The sequence below is a fragment of the Oncorhynchus clarkii genome, chromosome 21 (assembly GCF_045791955.1).
Source record: "Oncorhynchus clarkii lewisi isolate Uvic-CL-2024 chromosome 21, UVic_Ocla_1.0, whole genome shotgun sequence".
NCBI classification, from domain to species: domain Eukaryota; kingdom Metazoa; phylum Chordata; class Actinopteri; order Salmoniformes; family Salmonidae; genus Oncorhynchus; species Oncorhynchus clarkii.
The window spans coordinates 33,656,767-33,671,798 of NC_092167.1; the positions used below are offsets into that span (position 1 = coordinate 33,656,767).

The following is a 15,032-nucleotide window of genomic DNA, read 5'->3' on the forward strand; positions in this document are numbered from 1 at the left end:
TGATACAAACAGGACAAAAACCTGTACAAACATCTGCACTGTGACTGTAAAACGTTCAAACGAGAAGCAAAACTACCCAGGAGAACAAATCTAATCCCAAAAGTGAAAGCATCCACAACGTCAGCGACTCCAAAGGTTCCCAGGATTCGGGTTGATTGGCTGCTGGTTGAAGGAAGGTATAAGAGAGACAAAACAGGCATGCAGGATGTTCATCATAAGAACCAATCAATATTTGTCCTGGCAGTCTTGCTATCTGCGTCGAAGCTCTAGTTGAGCACTGGTCTGCATTAGCCAGACACACTGATAATCAGAGCATAGCTTCAGAGTTCTCACGTAAGCCCTTCCTCTCAATCGTTTCCTCCTTCAACCCGACTGAACCTCCGCTTCTGTCTGTCCCACCTCTAGTCCGTTCAAATAGGGTTATAAGAGTTGCATAAAACTGTCATTCACACAGATATTTTCTCATACAGTACATACAAACACACAGATCATTTATTCTATGAAGGGTAACAGACAGGAGTGAACAGTTGGATATTGAATTATACAAATATCTTTACAACATGGTTCAGTGGCGTTATATAGTGATTATGATTAACCGATGGAGCCCACCGGCGGCCTCTAGTTCATAGTTACAGTATGTCTCTCAGAATACTTTCGCCATGACAGTGAGTCGAGCTTAAATGTAGAACTATAAATAAGTAATTACAAAGAGCAATATAAAATTCATTTAAGGACACTAATAAACAGCAGTTGGAAAAGTGTTGTGTGTTAAGAATGAGGTGGGCGGTGAAGTTTGAAGAGTTTGTGGTATAGGCTAGGCCTCCTCCTCCTGGACTTTGACAGGCTGTCAATGCTGTCAGTCAGGTACAGTGCAGAACAACTCCAACAAGGTGTCATCAGGTGCAATCCACGTGGGTTGTCCAGTGCTTGGCGGTGAGAACTCACAGTCCATGCTAAAACACACAGGCAAGCGCGCACACACACACACACACACACACACACACACACACACACACACACACACACACACACACACACACACACACACACACACACACACACACACACACAGTACTGAAGAGCCGTAGAGCGGTGCATTATATTGGCCCCATTCGTTGTTGACTTCTTCACCACATTCCTCCCTCATGTCAATATTCACAAGGTGCTACCTGCTCTTGTTCTTTTAAAGGTCCAATAGGAACTATTCTGTCCACATAGCTTCATTCTCCTCTGAGAGGATCTGGTCCATACACTCTCCTCTTTTAGACTTCTACCTGGCAACAAGCAGGGTCAATAGTGTAAGAGCCCGCCCCCCCTGCCAGAGGGAGCTCCAATCAGTTCAGCCCTGCCTTGGAGAGCCCCAATCAGCTGCTACCCTGGTGGCAGATGGGTGCGTTGGACAGCAAGAGGTGCACCTTGCCTCGCAGGAAGTTAACGTGGACCTGGAGGAGCTCTGAAGCAGACGACAACCGCCATGTCTCCTCACCTCCAGCCACTCCCCCTGCTGGAGGGGTGTACTCCTGACAGGAAGAAGAAAAACACAGCGATGTGAAGGATCCAAGAGAAATATTCATGTTATCCTAGTGCCCTCAAACTCAACTCTGGACCTCGAGGCAAGTTCCACTGCTTTAAAAAAAATTGTTCACTTTAATCAGGCACTGATTTAGACTTGGGATACCAGGTGGGTGTAAGTCATTATCGGGTACAACAGAAAAAAAGCAGGCCCTGGACCTCGTAGGGTAAGAGTTGAATACCCATGTCCTAGTACTTGGGAAGTGAACAAGCTGGAGATGAGTTGACTAATCCAAAATTTAATTTGACACAAAGATCCAGACGATCCAGGGGTCTGATTACCATCATTTTTATAGTTACTTCTTAATCCCTGTTTTGTGTAAGCCATTACTACCTAACCCTGATAGTGCATATCAGCAGTAGGTCTATTTCACCAGGGTACAAGCCTTGGGCGATGTTTGTTTGATGTCTCTACTAAGAAACCTCTCAGTGGCCCTTGAGCCTGAATGTACAGATGGAGTGACTGGAGCTCCGTTTGTCTTTCCATGGCCTTGGCATGTACCCAGTGAACTCTGCCTGCCTGTCAGTGACCTCACTGGTGTAAGCGATTGTGGTTGTTGGAATTTCTGCTACTATCTAAGAACCAGCCCCACTGGCGAGGGATTTCTTCGAATTTCTCAGACATGACAGTTCTTTACAGTCCGTATGACACAACCATACAGCCCCCCTTCCCCTCTTCCCCTCTTCCCCCCTTCCCTCCACTAGCAAGCTCTACAGTGTGGGAATAGTAGGAACTGAGTCATTCAGATTAAACGTTGCGTGTCTGTAGGAATGCATCTGCCTGGACAGGGCCCTAAGTGAACTAAAGATAGCGAACATTCCAATTCTTGTCTCCAATAGCAACATCGATAAGTCATTCAATAATAACTACAATGAAATTGTGGGAATTACAGCACTGATTGATTACCTGTTCACCTGTTTGCCTGACAGTTATTTTACCTCAATATTCACCACTCCGTCCTCATGCCACAACCTTACTCTGCCATTGACCATTGACCTTTGCCCTTTGAACCCTGACCTCTGTGACCTAGCTCACCTGGATGTTGAGGCTGCGCAGCACCTGTCCAATGCTGAAGATGTTTCTGAGGCTGTTGTCTATGTGGCTGTGCAGCGCTGTGTTGGTGACGGACGTTCGTAGCGAGCCGATGGCCTGGTTTAACAGCCACAGGCCAGACTGAACCTCCTGAGCTTGCTCCAGTGCCTACAGAATCACACACAGACATAGTTCACCAGTTGACCAGAGCCATGTGATTTAGGTTGAAACCTCAATGGCCAAACTCTCTCTTTCTATGACTCTACAATGGCATAACAGGATTGATTCTTAGAGAGAGAGAGAGAGAGAGAGAGAGAGGGTGAGACTATTTACTCACAGTTTTCCTCTCCCAGACGTTAAAGTCTACTTTGGTTTGGGGAACAGTGACGGGCTCTGCAAGACCACGTCCTTCTTTACATGCCAGCTGAGAGAGGGATCAGAGGGGGGTGGATGGAGAAGAGAAACGGGGCAAGGAAACATGGAAAGATTAGAAGACGGATGGAGAAATGTGAGATGAAATGTGACTATTACTCTGACTATCACTGTAAATAGCACCAGCTCATGGCCATCAAGAGGCCAGACCAGACGTGGATGTGGTGTGTAATGTCTCACCATGGCTGCCTCAGCATCTCTGGCCTCTTCAATGAAGTGTTTTAGGACCCGCAGGTCACAGATCGGACGCAGGGGGTTAGATAGCCCTGGTTTGGTCCACTCCAACAGCATCAGCAGAAAGGCAAAGAGTCCTACACACACACACACACACACACACACACACACACACACACACACACACACACACACATACACACACACACACCCATACACAATAGGGAAAACGTTATCGAAGGGTTAGGGGCTAAGGGTGGATTTGAGCTTGGGCGACTAACTAGGTATAGACTGCATGGGTCTGTATAAACTTGGTGGGTCAAATGCAATTCTGAACTGGCACAAGTGTTGGCCACAAGCGGGACTCGGGATGTCGTATCCTTAACACAAGGAGCTCCAACTACTTGTGCTGGTGCAAAGAATGACACATATTCACCGGAAAAATCATCCAAGCGAGCGAAACGGTGGCTAGCTAGCTAGCTAAAATTGGCCATTTCCTAAATTAGCCATGGAAGGAGATAGGGATTTGGACTTGAGGTTTTACTCAATTCTCCGTACTGGCCAAGGATTATAACGGTGATTCTGATCCAACCATAAATATGAATTCATGAATAGGAATGTATGAGCATTGTGCCCCTGGACTGAGAGGATAGACCTTCAATATGTAGCGAGATGTACAGTGCAATCGGAAAGTATTCAGACCCCTTGACTTTTTCCACATTTTGTGAAGTTACAGCCTTATTCTAAAATGTATAAAATATTTTTTCCCCCCATCAATCTATACACAACACCCCATACTGACCAAGCGGAAACACGTTTTTAGACATTTTTGCAAATGTTTTAAAAACAAAAAAACAGAAATACCCTATTTCCATAAGTATTCAGACACTTTGTTATGAGAATCGAAATTCAGCTCAGGTGCATCGTGTTTCCATTGATCATCCTTGAGATGTTTATACAACTTGATTGAAATCCACCTGTGGTAAATTCAATTGATTGGACATGATTTGGAAAGGCACAACCCTGTCTATATAAAGGTCCCACAGTTGACAGTGCATGTCAGAACAAAAACCAAGCCATGAGGTTCAAGGAATTGTCCGTAGAGCTTCGAGATAGGATTGTGTCGAGGCACAGATCTGGGGAAGGGTACCAAAACATTTCTGCAGCATTGAAGGTCCCCAAGAACACAGTGGCCTCCTTCATTCTTAAATGGAAGAAGTTTGGAACAACCAAGACCCTTCCTAGAGCTGGCCGCCCGGCCAAACTGAGCAGGAGAAGGGCCTTGGTAAGGGAGGTGATCGGGGGAGAAGGGCCTTGGTCAGGGAGGTGACCAAGAACCCAATGGTCACTCTTACAGAGCTCCAGAATTCCTCTGGGGAGATGAGAGAACCTTCCAGAAGGACAACCATCTCCGCAGCACTCCTCCAATCTGGCCTTTATGGTAGAGTGGCCAGACGCAAGCCACTCTTCAGTAAAAGGCACATGACAGCCCACTTAGAGTTTGCCAAAAGGCACCTAAAGACTCTCAGACCATGAGAAACAATATTCTCTGGTCTGATGAAACCAAGATTGAACTCTTTAGCCTGAATGCCAAGCGTCACGTATGGAGGAAACCTGGTACCATCCCTATGGTGAAGCATGTGGTGGCAGCATCATACTGTGGGGATGTTTTTCAGCGGCAGGGACTGGGAGACTAGTCAGGATCGAGGGAAAGATGAACGAAGAAAGTACAGAGAGATCCTTGATGAAAACCTGCTCCAGAGCGCTCAGGACCTCAGACTGGGACGAAGTTCGGCTAGCGAGCAAGCATTTTAGCCAGGTAGCCTAGGACAACTAAAAACAAAAGCGTATACAGTATGACAGAGTAATAGACCATTTCATCAACATGACGATGTCATTGGCATTTCTCTGCAAGTAGGGTGAGTCAACATGTTTTTTTCTACTTGCACAAACGCACACACCCACAAACACAAATCAGAACCATGGACAGACAGATTATATTTAGTTTATGTTGATTGGACTACATATTTTTTATATATATTTTAGTTGTCACTGTATTAGACTAAGCATTGGTGATTTGATGATGTTGAAATGTTGAAGTTGAAATGGTGCCAGAATAGTGGAGGCAGTTCCTGTTTTCGTTGCGACTTGCGGTAACTCTCTGTGGTTCTAAATCAGTAGCTGTTTAGTGGTCCGGAAATGTCGGGAAACATTAACTTGCTTGACCATGCTGTAGGTCATGTTACATGCAATATGCTTTTGTGGACTTCGCCAGACAGAGGTTGCTCTCCGGTTTTGTGATGAAACAAAGGTGTGGTTCAATTGATTCTGCCACTGTGTATTTGTATTGTCTAGGCCTTAGGCCTATTTATATCACGATCGCGAGGCATATGAACTAGCAGGTTATAGAACAAACAACGTAATTATCACAACATGCATCTTGCAATATGGCTTTTTTTCCTGGCTTGGCTTCCCCAGTGATTTTACCCTCGCACCTCTACTGTTTAAACTACATTATCATGAAATAAATGCCATTTACTTGGAGCTATGCCGGCCTATGCATGTGAGTGTCATCCTCTCTCTACCCAGCCCACTCTGGCTCGATTCGTCTCTCATAATTCTGTCCACATCCCTTTATCCCAAGTCAAGTCATTTTCCCTGTCTCCCATCGTCTGTAGCATCCCCTCCTCCATCTCCGTGCCCCACATTTTGAGCCCATCTCCTAGTCCTTTGGAAACCCCTCTGAATCTCTGAACCTATGAAGAACACACGAACCAGTCACACAGGTTAGTCCTCAGTCAGCCGAATCCTTCGACATCTGAACTGTTCTTTCCTGCTCTGGCCGTAATGCTGTGCCACAGACTGGACACTGTTCTATGCTCTCCACAGCTTGCTTCTCCAGACAAACTACTACTGTTCCATTCAGTCAATTTAATTCACACTGTAGAAGAATAACGCTTTGAATTGGGAGTTACTTGGTACACCTGACTTGCAAGCAAGGCAATGGGTCTCGCCTGTTTGGCCTCCGTCATCCAGAACATGAGATCAGATGTGGCCCTGGACACACACGGAGTGGCTCGCATTCCATGAGGGTCCATGTCAATTGGGCAGCACCATGCAACTGTACACAGCACATAGCAGTGCTTTTGTGGAAATCTGCGGTCTATGTATTACTGAACGTCACGCATAATGGGGTCATGCGTGTTCTTAGTGTGGGAGACGTGTGGTATTTCTAGTGACAGCCTGGTAAAAATGGGCTCAGCAGGCCTTTCCATACATTCAGTCTGCAGGGCACTTCTCCTAGTGCAAACTGTTCCATATTAATAGTGGTAACCCTTATGGGTTACACTGACAGCTCTATGGAGTTGTTCCACACTGCTGCAGGTCATTTGGGCATCCCGTTGAATGCTCTCTTTCACTGCAGCCTGACTGTGTGACGCAGTGAGATGCTACGGATTACAGACAGCCCTCCAAGGCTGCCTCATGCCAGGTCAGACACTGGAAGCCTCCGCTGCTGTTTCCCAGGAACCATTTTGTTGTGGTTTTTAGCCCAATTTTAGGCAATTATTTGAGTTTAGGCAGTTTATACATAAAGAGTTGCCTTATCAAGCAAGATATCTGTTTAGTGAGTATAAATGACCTGCGTTCCACCAGATGATGTTTCTTTATTGATTCATATTGACTCCATTTTGGCTGTGGGACGGCTGGAGCCCCTTTGAATTAAGAGACCGGGATTCACAGAGGTAACAATTTTACCCCCTCTTGCAACCTGACACATAGGATGCTTCACCCTGACACGTAGCATGCTTCACCCTGACACATAGGATGCTTCACCCTGACACGTAGGATGCTTCACCCTGACACGTAGGATGCTTCACCCTGACACGTAGGATGCTTCACCCTGACACGTAGGATGCTTCACCCTGACACGTAGGATGCTTCACCCTGACACGTAGGATGCTTCACCCTGACACGTAGGATGCTTCACCCTGACACGTAGGATGCTTCACCCTGACACATAGGATGCTTCACCCTGACACGTAGGATGCTTCACCCTGACACGTAGGATGCTTCACCCTGACACGTAGGATGCTTCACCCTGACACGTAGGATGCTTCACCCTGACACATAGGATGCTTCACCCTGACACGTAGGATGCTTCACCCTGACACGTAGGATGCTTTACCCTGACACGTAGGATGCTTCACCCTGACACGTAGGATGCTTCACCCTGACACGTAGGATGCTTCACCCTGACACGTAGGATGCTTTACCCTGACACGTAGGATGCTTCACCCTGACACGTAGGATGCTTCACCCTGACACGTAGGATGCTTCACCCTGACACGTAGGATGCTTCACCCTGACACGTAGGATGCTTTACCCTGACACGTAGGATGCTTCACCCTGACACGTAGGATGCTTCACCCTGACACGTAGGATGCTTCACCCTGACACGTAGGATGCTTCACCCTGACACGTAGGATGCTTCACCCTGACACATAGGATGCTTCACCCTGACACGTAGGATGCTTCACCCTGACACGTAGGATGCTTCACCCTGACACGTAGGATGCTTCACCCTGACACGTAGGATGCTTTACCCTGACACGTAGGATGCTTCACCCTGACACGTAGGATGCTTTACCCTGACACGTAGGATGTGTTTGGGTGTACAGCACCAGACCACGTCCGCCTCGTAGGCTACCAACCCTGGGGGCTTCTCAAAGAACCTCTTTGTATTGTCTGTCTGTGTTGTCCCACTGTGCTAGAATTGAGCCAGCTATAAGCACTGGCTTATCTGCGTCGGCTCTCCATTTGACTCCATCCACCCCCTCACCACCTACTGGAACCTCACACCGGCCCTGTGGAGATGAGAAACTAAACCTTTATTCAGTCCAATGTCCAAAGTCACAGAGACGATAGTCCTGCGATCCATTGTGACATAGCTACGCAGATCTGAGTCCACTTCCCCCCGCGTGTGTGTGTGCGTGTGTGTGTGTGCGCGTGCGCGTGTGTGTGTGCGTGTGTGTGTGTGTGTGCACACACATGCGGGGGTGTCTGTGTGTGTGAAGTATACAGCTAAACCTATGCAGTATACACATATGTTTAACCCCTTCCAGGTACTTAGGGAGTAGTGACACAATGTAATGACAGGACAAAGTAAAGTTTTAATGGCACTATAACCTTACACCTCCATTCTGAGAGGTTGTGAGTGAAAGCAGCATAACTGACCTCATTTAGGGCGGTATGTCTAAATACTACACCCTTCTATCACTCTGTACAACAAGTTGACAGAGTGACCTTTGCCATGGCCTACGTGTGAAGGTGAAGGAGAGTGTGTGCACTCACTTACTCACTCACTCTCAGACTCCCTCACTGGGTGACTCTGCAATACTGACCAATAGTCTACGCTGCATGTCTGCCAGCCACGAGCATGTCTGCCAGCCACTCTGAGTCCCGGAAGTTGGACAAACGTAAAGGTAACAGGACCAGTGGCAAAAGCACCAAATGCCAAGATTTGACTTCTATTTTTTGCCTTTCAATGGTCTAGTTCTGTGCTGTGCACAGATTATGCACCTTGGCAAGCACCAGACTTAGAGTGTGGCAGATTATTCTCCCAAAGGTCACCTAGCTGTCACTGATGCTCTCTTATGAGAGGATTTTTATTCCAAATCCAATCAAGGCTTGACGTTTAATCAATCAAATGACTTCTACATGACCTTGGTTTATTCTCAAGGCGAACTCAGCACTTCAATCCAATTGGGAAGAGTGACAGAGAAATTATGTATAATGACAAACTACACTGGCAGCCTTTTCTCTTAGACTCTTAGTCTAAGATGAATGCACTAACTGTAAGTCACTCTGGATAAGAGCATCTGCAAAATTACTGAAATGTGTTTTTTTTACTTGTAAATGAATGTGAAAAGTTTTGAGTAAACAGCAAGCAGGTCACACTGATATGACATAATTTCCTGTGAGGAATCCCAATGTAATGCAATGTCAAAGGGTGGAATCCTGAACTTCCTCTGTGGAAATCAATTTTCTGCTAAATGATCCTTTGAGAAATGTAAAGTCATCGCATTCTAACATGAATCAGCATTAACTAGAAGCCTGACTTCCTCGCTGCCTCAACATTGCAGAGTCATGTTAACTAGTTAACTAACAGGAAACACATCCATTTCCTTATCCATGGTAAGTAAATAGCCTTGTCAGAGCCAGAACGGCACATAGGACAGGAGCCTCACTCTCCTGTTAGCGTGAGGCACCTTGATGTACAAGCACACCCCCTGGACAGGACGTCAGTATATCGCAGGGCAGGGCCTTAAATCCAATCCATCAGCTCAACCTTCCAATCTCAGAGAGGAAACGGTAACCATAAGGCTACCGAGTTGGTTGGTACTCATGGTATGGTGAAGGGTAAAAAAGTACTCACATATGAATTTGTTAACCATGAGGCTTTTGATCATCTTGAGTGGGTATTTTCTATTCAAAACTTTGGAAGCATTCAACTTTCCATCTGAAAAAATAGAATTCATAAAAATATTATGTAAATATCCTAAAGCAAAAAATACACAAATAATACATTATCTAATAAAATTGCTTTAGAAAGGGCCATGAGACAGGGATGTCCTCCCTCTCCCTCCTGTTTGCACTGGCAATTGAACCGCATGCAGAAATAATTAGACAGAACCCAAATGTAACAGGTATTGGTAAAAATTAATACAAACTAAACTTATTTTAGTTTATATTCATGACGATCTCCTGATACACCTGACTAATATTGAAAACTAAATAATTTTGCACGCCCAATTTTTCAGTTTTTGATTTGTTAAAAAAGTTTGAAATATCCAATAAATGTTGTTCCACTTCATGATTGTGTCCCACTTGTTGTTGATTCTTCACAAAAAAATACAGTTTTATATTTTTATGTTTGAAGCCTGAAATGTGGCAAAAGGTCGCAAAGTTCAAGGGGGCCGAATACTTTCGCAAGGCACTGTATTTGCGTAACACTGAAAAATCTCAGGAAAAATAAACATAATCATGCATGAGCTATAGCAATCCCTTAAGTGGACCACAAAAACATATGAAATAGGATGCTTGATAAGTGACAACAAACAAGAAATCTATAAAGATAGCCTAATCCTGTTACTCAACAACATGAAAGCAGATCTAAATGGAAGAATCTCAGCATAAACCTTACAGGTAGAATAAACCATCTTTGGAATGACGTGGCTCCCAAAGTTTTTATACCTCTTAAAATCTATTTCTAAACTATTGGAACAAAATTACAGTTAGCAACATTTTTAATCCAGTATAAACTCACGTATAGAACGCATCATACAATTGGCAAATTTCACAAATTCTACAGCACACTAGCAGAGTCGTGTCTTAAGTGTAAAACTAACAATGACTCAATAATGAATGCCTTCTTCGAGTGCTATAAAGTCCAAATGTCATGGGCTGAGTTAGAATGATGGCTGTCAGAAGTTTTACAATGTAAATGTACTTTTTATCTGCCTATCTGCATATTTCAAGACATGGCATAGCCTATGAGGTTCGGTGAGATACCCAATGAGTTGGACAATATTATGTTTGTCACTTATATTACCAGTCAAAAGTTTGGGCACACCTACTCATTCAATAGTTTTTCTTTATTTTTTACTATTTTCTACACTGTGTAAGGGCTATTTGACCAAGAAGGAGAGTGATGGAGTGCTGCATCACATGACCTGGCCTCCACAATCACCCGACCTCAACCAAATTGAGATGGTTTGGGATGAGTTGGACTGCAGAGTGAAGGAAAAGCAGCCAACAAGTGCTCAGCATATGTGTGAACTCCTTCAAGACAGTTGGAAAAGCATTCCAGGTGAAGCTGGTTGAGAGAATGCCAAGAGTGTGCAAAACTGTCATCAAGGCAATGGGTGGCCACTTTGAAGAATCTCAAATATAAAATATAATTTGATTTGTTCGACACTTTTTTGGTTACTACATGATTCCGTGTTATTTCATAGTTTTGATGTCTTCACTGTTATTCTACAATGTAGAACATTGGAAAAATAAAGGAAAACCCTGGAATGAGTCGGTGTGTCCAAAGTTTTGACTGGTTCTGTACAGTATATTGAAGAAGATATTACTTAAATGCTGGAAGTCAAATGATACTCTAAGGTTAAGACAATGGAATAATCAAATGCTTCATTATTTAAATATGTATTGGAATTCGTTTTCTTAGTGATCCCCAATCAAGTGCAACATGGTAATTGTACCAGCATGCAGCTTCAAATCCAATACTGGAAAAACGTGTGTGGCTCAGGGAGACCCGTGCGTAATTCTCTCCACTGAGATGGAACCGCGGGGATAAAGCTCCTCCATGCTTCGCCTCATTAGGCTATTAATTCGGAAACTTTACGCATGTAGGCTAGCTCAGTTGAGCTCTTCGCTGTGTCAAAACCTCTGTGTGAAAATAAACTTTTACTGTAATTAACATCCACTAGCTCACTGCTCACATCATGTGGACATCGAAATGCTCACAAAACACTTACACAAAACACGTACACATTACTTGGGCTACATAGATAATTATTTTTCCGAAAATGTGGATATAATATCTTATTTAGGTTATAATATACCAAGTAGTTATAAAACGGTCTTACCTCTACTTGAATTGTGGAACATTTGCAAAGCAGTGCGGCATCGTTTAAACACATCGCGCGAAATGATAAAATATGTTCACACACTCCTCAACAGGTTTGCAAAGGACATCCGTCCATTTAATCCCAACCATGCCCAGAGCACTTGTCCGCATTCTCCAGACGCTGCATGTGGAGAGTTTAGTGCTGCGTGCATCTCCCAGTCAGAGCCAAATGCAGTAGCCTCCGGCTCCTCATCGGAGCAAGAATATATCAGGCTTTGTTTGCATCACTGATTTTGGCAACCTGCTAAAACGTGTATTTACCTCCCATCCGCAATGCGAAAAGACGATACAGCCGATAGGGATGCGCAAACACTCTTTACGCACCAACACAGACAAGAGCATTAAACCATCAACTCAGGTCGTCCTTTGCCAAACCATGAAAATATTCAACCCCAGGAGAATAAAACTAAAGCATTACTAGTTACTCACTGGGTGGTAACTCCATATCGGAATCCGCATAGTCCCTCACAGGATCCTCGCTGTTTCGTCTATATACACCATTAATTGCAACCGAAGCTCTTTTATGGATTTGTCGCTGGATTTGATTGCACTTATCCGGTAGTTGTTTCTACAACTGATCCGTTAGATTTTTGTTATTGATGACAATGAAAATAAAGTTGCATTGTCCTGTGATGACTATCTGAACGACTTCCGCTGTTATGGGTCCATTTTTTTATTTGATTGTTATCCAAATAATATCCATGTTTTCAAACAATAGTCCCCAAATGTAGCCTAAATCATGTCTCTAAAAAAGCAAGGAGGGACTTCCCATTCACCCATTATCTATGAATAATCCCCTGTACACGCTTTCCACTTGGCTGACTACAATTTCTACAGAAATTACATTTTTAATTCATTGGACACAGTGACATCCTTTGTAATCTTGGTATGCAAGTGTACCAGAAGTGCCGGTGTGCCATGGTGCGCTCACAGACCAGAGCGTCACAAAAGTAATAGCCTTGTCCTAGAGTTTTATGTCAGTAATTCCGTTATTTGCCTGTTAATGGAATTTCTCAGAGGCTTTTTGTGTCAACATCTTTAAACTTTGTTTAGACGCCGACAACCCCCACCCAGTTTTGTTGACGCAGCGGTCGTCTCCCCGGGTTGTAGCCTGATGTCTGGGAGACACAGCCACGCGTGGCGGGGGTGGGGAGGCTTTCCTGGAGCCCTTCGAGGTTCCTGTCCAAAGATGTTGGTCACTGTCCTTCCTGCACGTTCACAGCAGCAGCAGCATCAGGTGACACATCAGCACAATGGGAACCAATGTCTTTGCTCTGAGATGTAGATTACCCCCTCTTCAGTCAATCAACATGGACATGGTCAACATCAACAACATAATTTTTTTTTTAAATCCACGTTATTTTCACGTCATTTCAATAACAAAAAATACGACGTTCAGTCAACATGGAATACTGATTGGATTTGCAAAAATTCATCAATTTAAAGGAATTCAGCTATTTTTTTACCAAACCTTTCACCTAAATTTATTTTGTGTTGATTTCATGTTAAATTCACGTTAGTTGACTCTCAGCCAAATGTAAATCAAAACTATAGGTTGAACTGATTTCGGTGCCCAGTGGATTGTGTGCACTGTAAAATAACTGTGTGCACCATTTAATAATTTCACCAACATTCACATGATGAATAAACATGTGGACTTGTGTTGGCTCCCCTAAGTTAAAGGCTTCAACTCAGTGGGCTAACGTTGTTTTCAGTTGCATATAGGCGATGACCCTGATTTGATACCCAGACAATCACACAAGGAGGTCCAAATAGTTTATTCCTGGTTTGAACTTCAGTTATTCAATACGTCCTTGTTCCTAAACCCTGATTAATAAGGCTATTATCATTTAATGAGTTTTATTAAGACTCTGTAATGACATTTAGGTTGTTGCTCAGAAGAAAACCGATAACTGTTGACATACTTTGACATATAGTACTTGGCTCACATCCAAATGAACTAGGTTCAGGTACTCAGTATCTGTATGAATCATTTGGGAACAAAGTTAATTTTGGTAAAAAAAATGTGAGACGTGATACAATGATAATAATGTTACATACAGTGCCTTGCGAAAGTATTCGGCCCCCTTGAACTTTGCGACCTGTTGCCACATTTCAGGCTTCAAACATAAAGATATAAAACTGTATTTTTTTGTGAAGAATCAACAACAAGTGGGACACAATCATGAAGTGGAACGACATTTATTGGATATTTCAAACTTTTCTAACAAATCAAAAACTGAAAAATTGGGCGTGCAAAATTATTCAGCCCCCTTAAGTTAATACTTTGTAGCGCCACCTTTTGCTGCAATTACAGCTGTAAGTCGCTTGGGGTATGTCTCTATCAGTTTTGCACATCGAGAGACTGAATTTTTTTCCCATTCCTTCTTGCAAAACAGCTCGAGCTCAGTGAGGTTGGATGGAGAGCATTTGTGAACAGCAGTTTTCAGTTCTTTCCACAGATTCTCGATTGGATTCAGGTCTGGACTTTGACTTGGCCATTCTAACACCTGGATATGTTTATTTTTGAACCATTCCATTGTAGATGTTGCTTTATGTTTTGGACCATTGTCTTGTTGGAAGACAAATCTCCGTCCCAGTCTCAGGTCTTTTGCAGACTCCATCAGGTTTTCTTCCAGAATGGTCCTGTATTTGGCTCCATCCATCTTCCCATCAATTTTAACCATCTTCCCTGTCCCTGCTGAAGAAAAGCAGGCCCAAACCATGATGCTGCCACCACCATGTTTGACAGTGGGGATGGTGTGTTCAGCTGTGTTGCTTTTACGCCAAACATAACGTTTTGCATTGTTGCCAAAAAGTTCAATTTTGGTTTCATCTGAACAGAGCACCTTCTTCCACATGTTTGGTGTGTCTCCCAGGTGGCTTGTGGCAAACTTTAAACAACACTTTTTATGGATATCTTTAAGAAATGGCTTTCTTCTTGCCACTCTTCCATAAAGGCCAGATTTGTGCAATATACGACTGATTGTTGTCTTATGGACAGAGTCTCCCACCTCAGCTGTAGATCTCTGCAGTTCATCCAGAGTGATCATGGGCCTCTTGGCTGCATCTCTGATCAGTCTTCTCCTTGTATGAGCTGAAAGTTTAGAGGGACGGCCAGGTCTT

General features: G+C 43.8%; 1 protein-coding gene across 2 annotated transcripts; it reads right to left on the reverse strand.

Moving 5' to 3' along the window:
- Positions 1-474: 474 nt before the first annotated feature.
- On the reverse strand, positions 475-12,513 carry LOC139378936 (erythropoietin-like). 2 transcript variants are annotated; one of them, XM_071121563.1, is made up of 5 exons: positions 12,336-12,513; positions 3,218-3,348; positions 2,943-3,029; positions 2,609-2,773; positions 475-1,520 (listed from the first exon to the last, which is right to left on the reverse strand). In XM_071121563.1, the coding sequence occupies exons 1-5, from the start codon at positions 12,349-12,351 to the stop codon at positions 1,365-1,367; spliced, it is 555 nt and encodes a 184-aa protein (XP_070977664.1). In that variant the 5' UTR covers positions 12,352-12,513; the 3' UTR covers positions 475-1,364. The 2 variants fall into 2 exon arrangements, with proteins under 2 accessions (XP_070977664.1, XP_070977665.1); XM_071121564.1 differs by having other exon boundaries at positions 11,866-12,372.
- Between the last annotated feature and the right edge of the window lie 2,519 nt (positions 12,514-15,032).

Bases quoted from the DNA above. Each gene is read 5' to 3' on its own strand.
- LOC139378936 (XM_071121564.1), bottom strand. From the start codon at position 11,887: ATGTTCCACAATTCAAGTAGAG. The intron at 3,349-11,865 runs GTAAGACCGTTT...GTGTGTGTGTAG, and splicing joins GTTCCACAATTCAAGTAGAG to GACTCTTTGCCTTTCTGCTG. The intron at 2,774-2,942 runs GTGAGTAAATAG...GTGATTCTGTAG, and splicing joins ACGTCTGGGAGAGGAAAACT to GCACTGGAGCAAGCTCAGGA.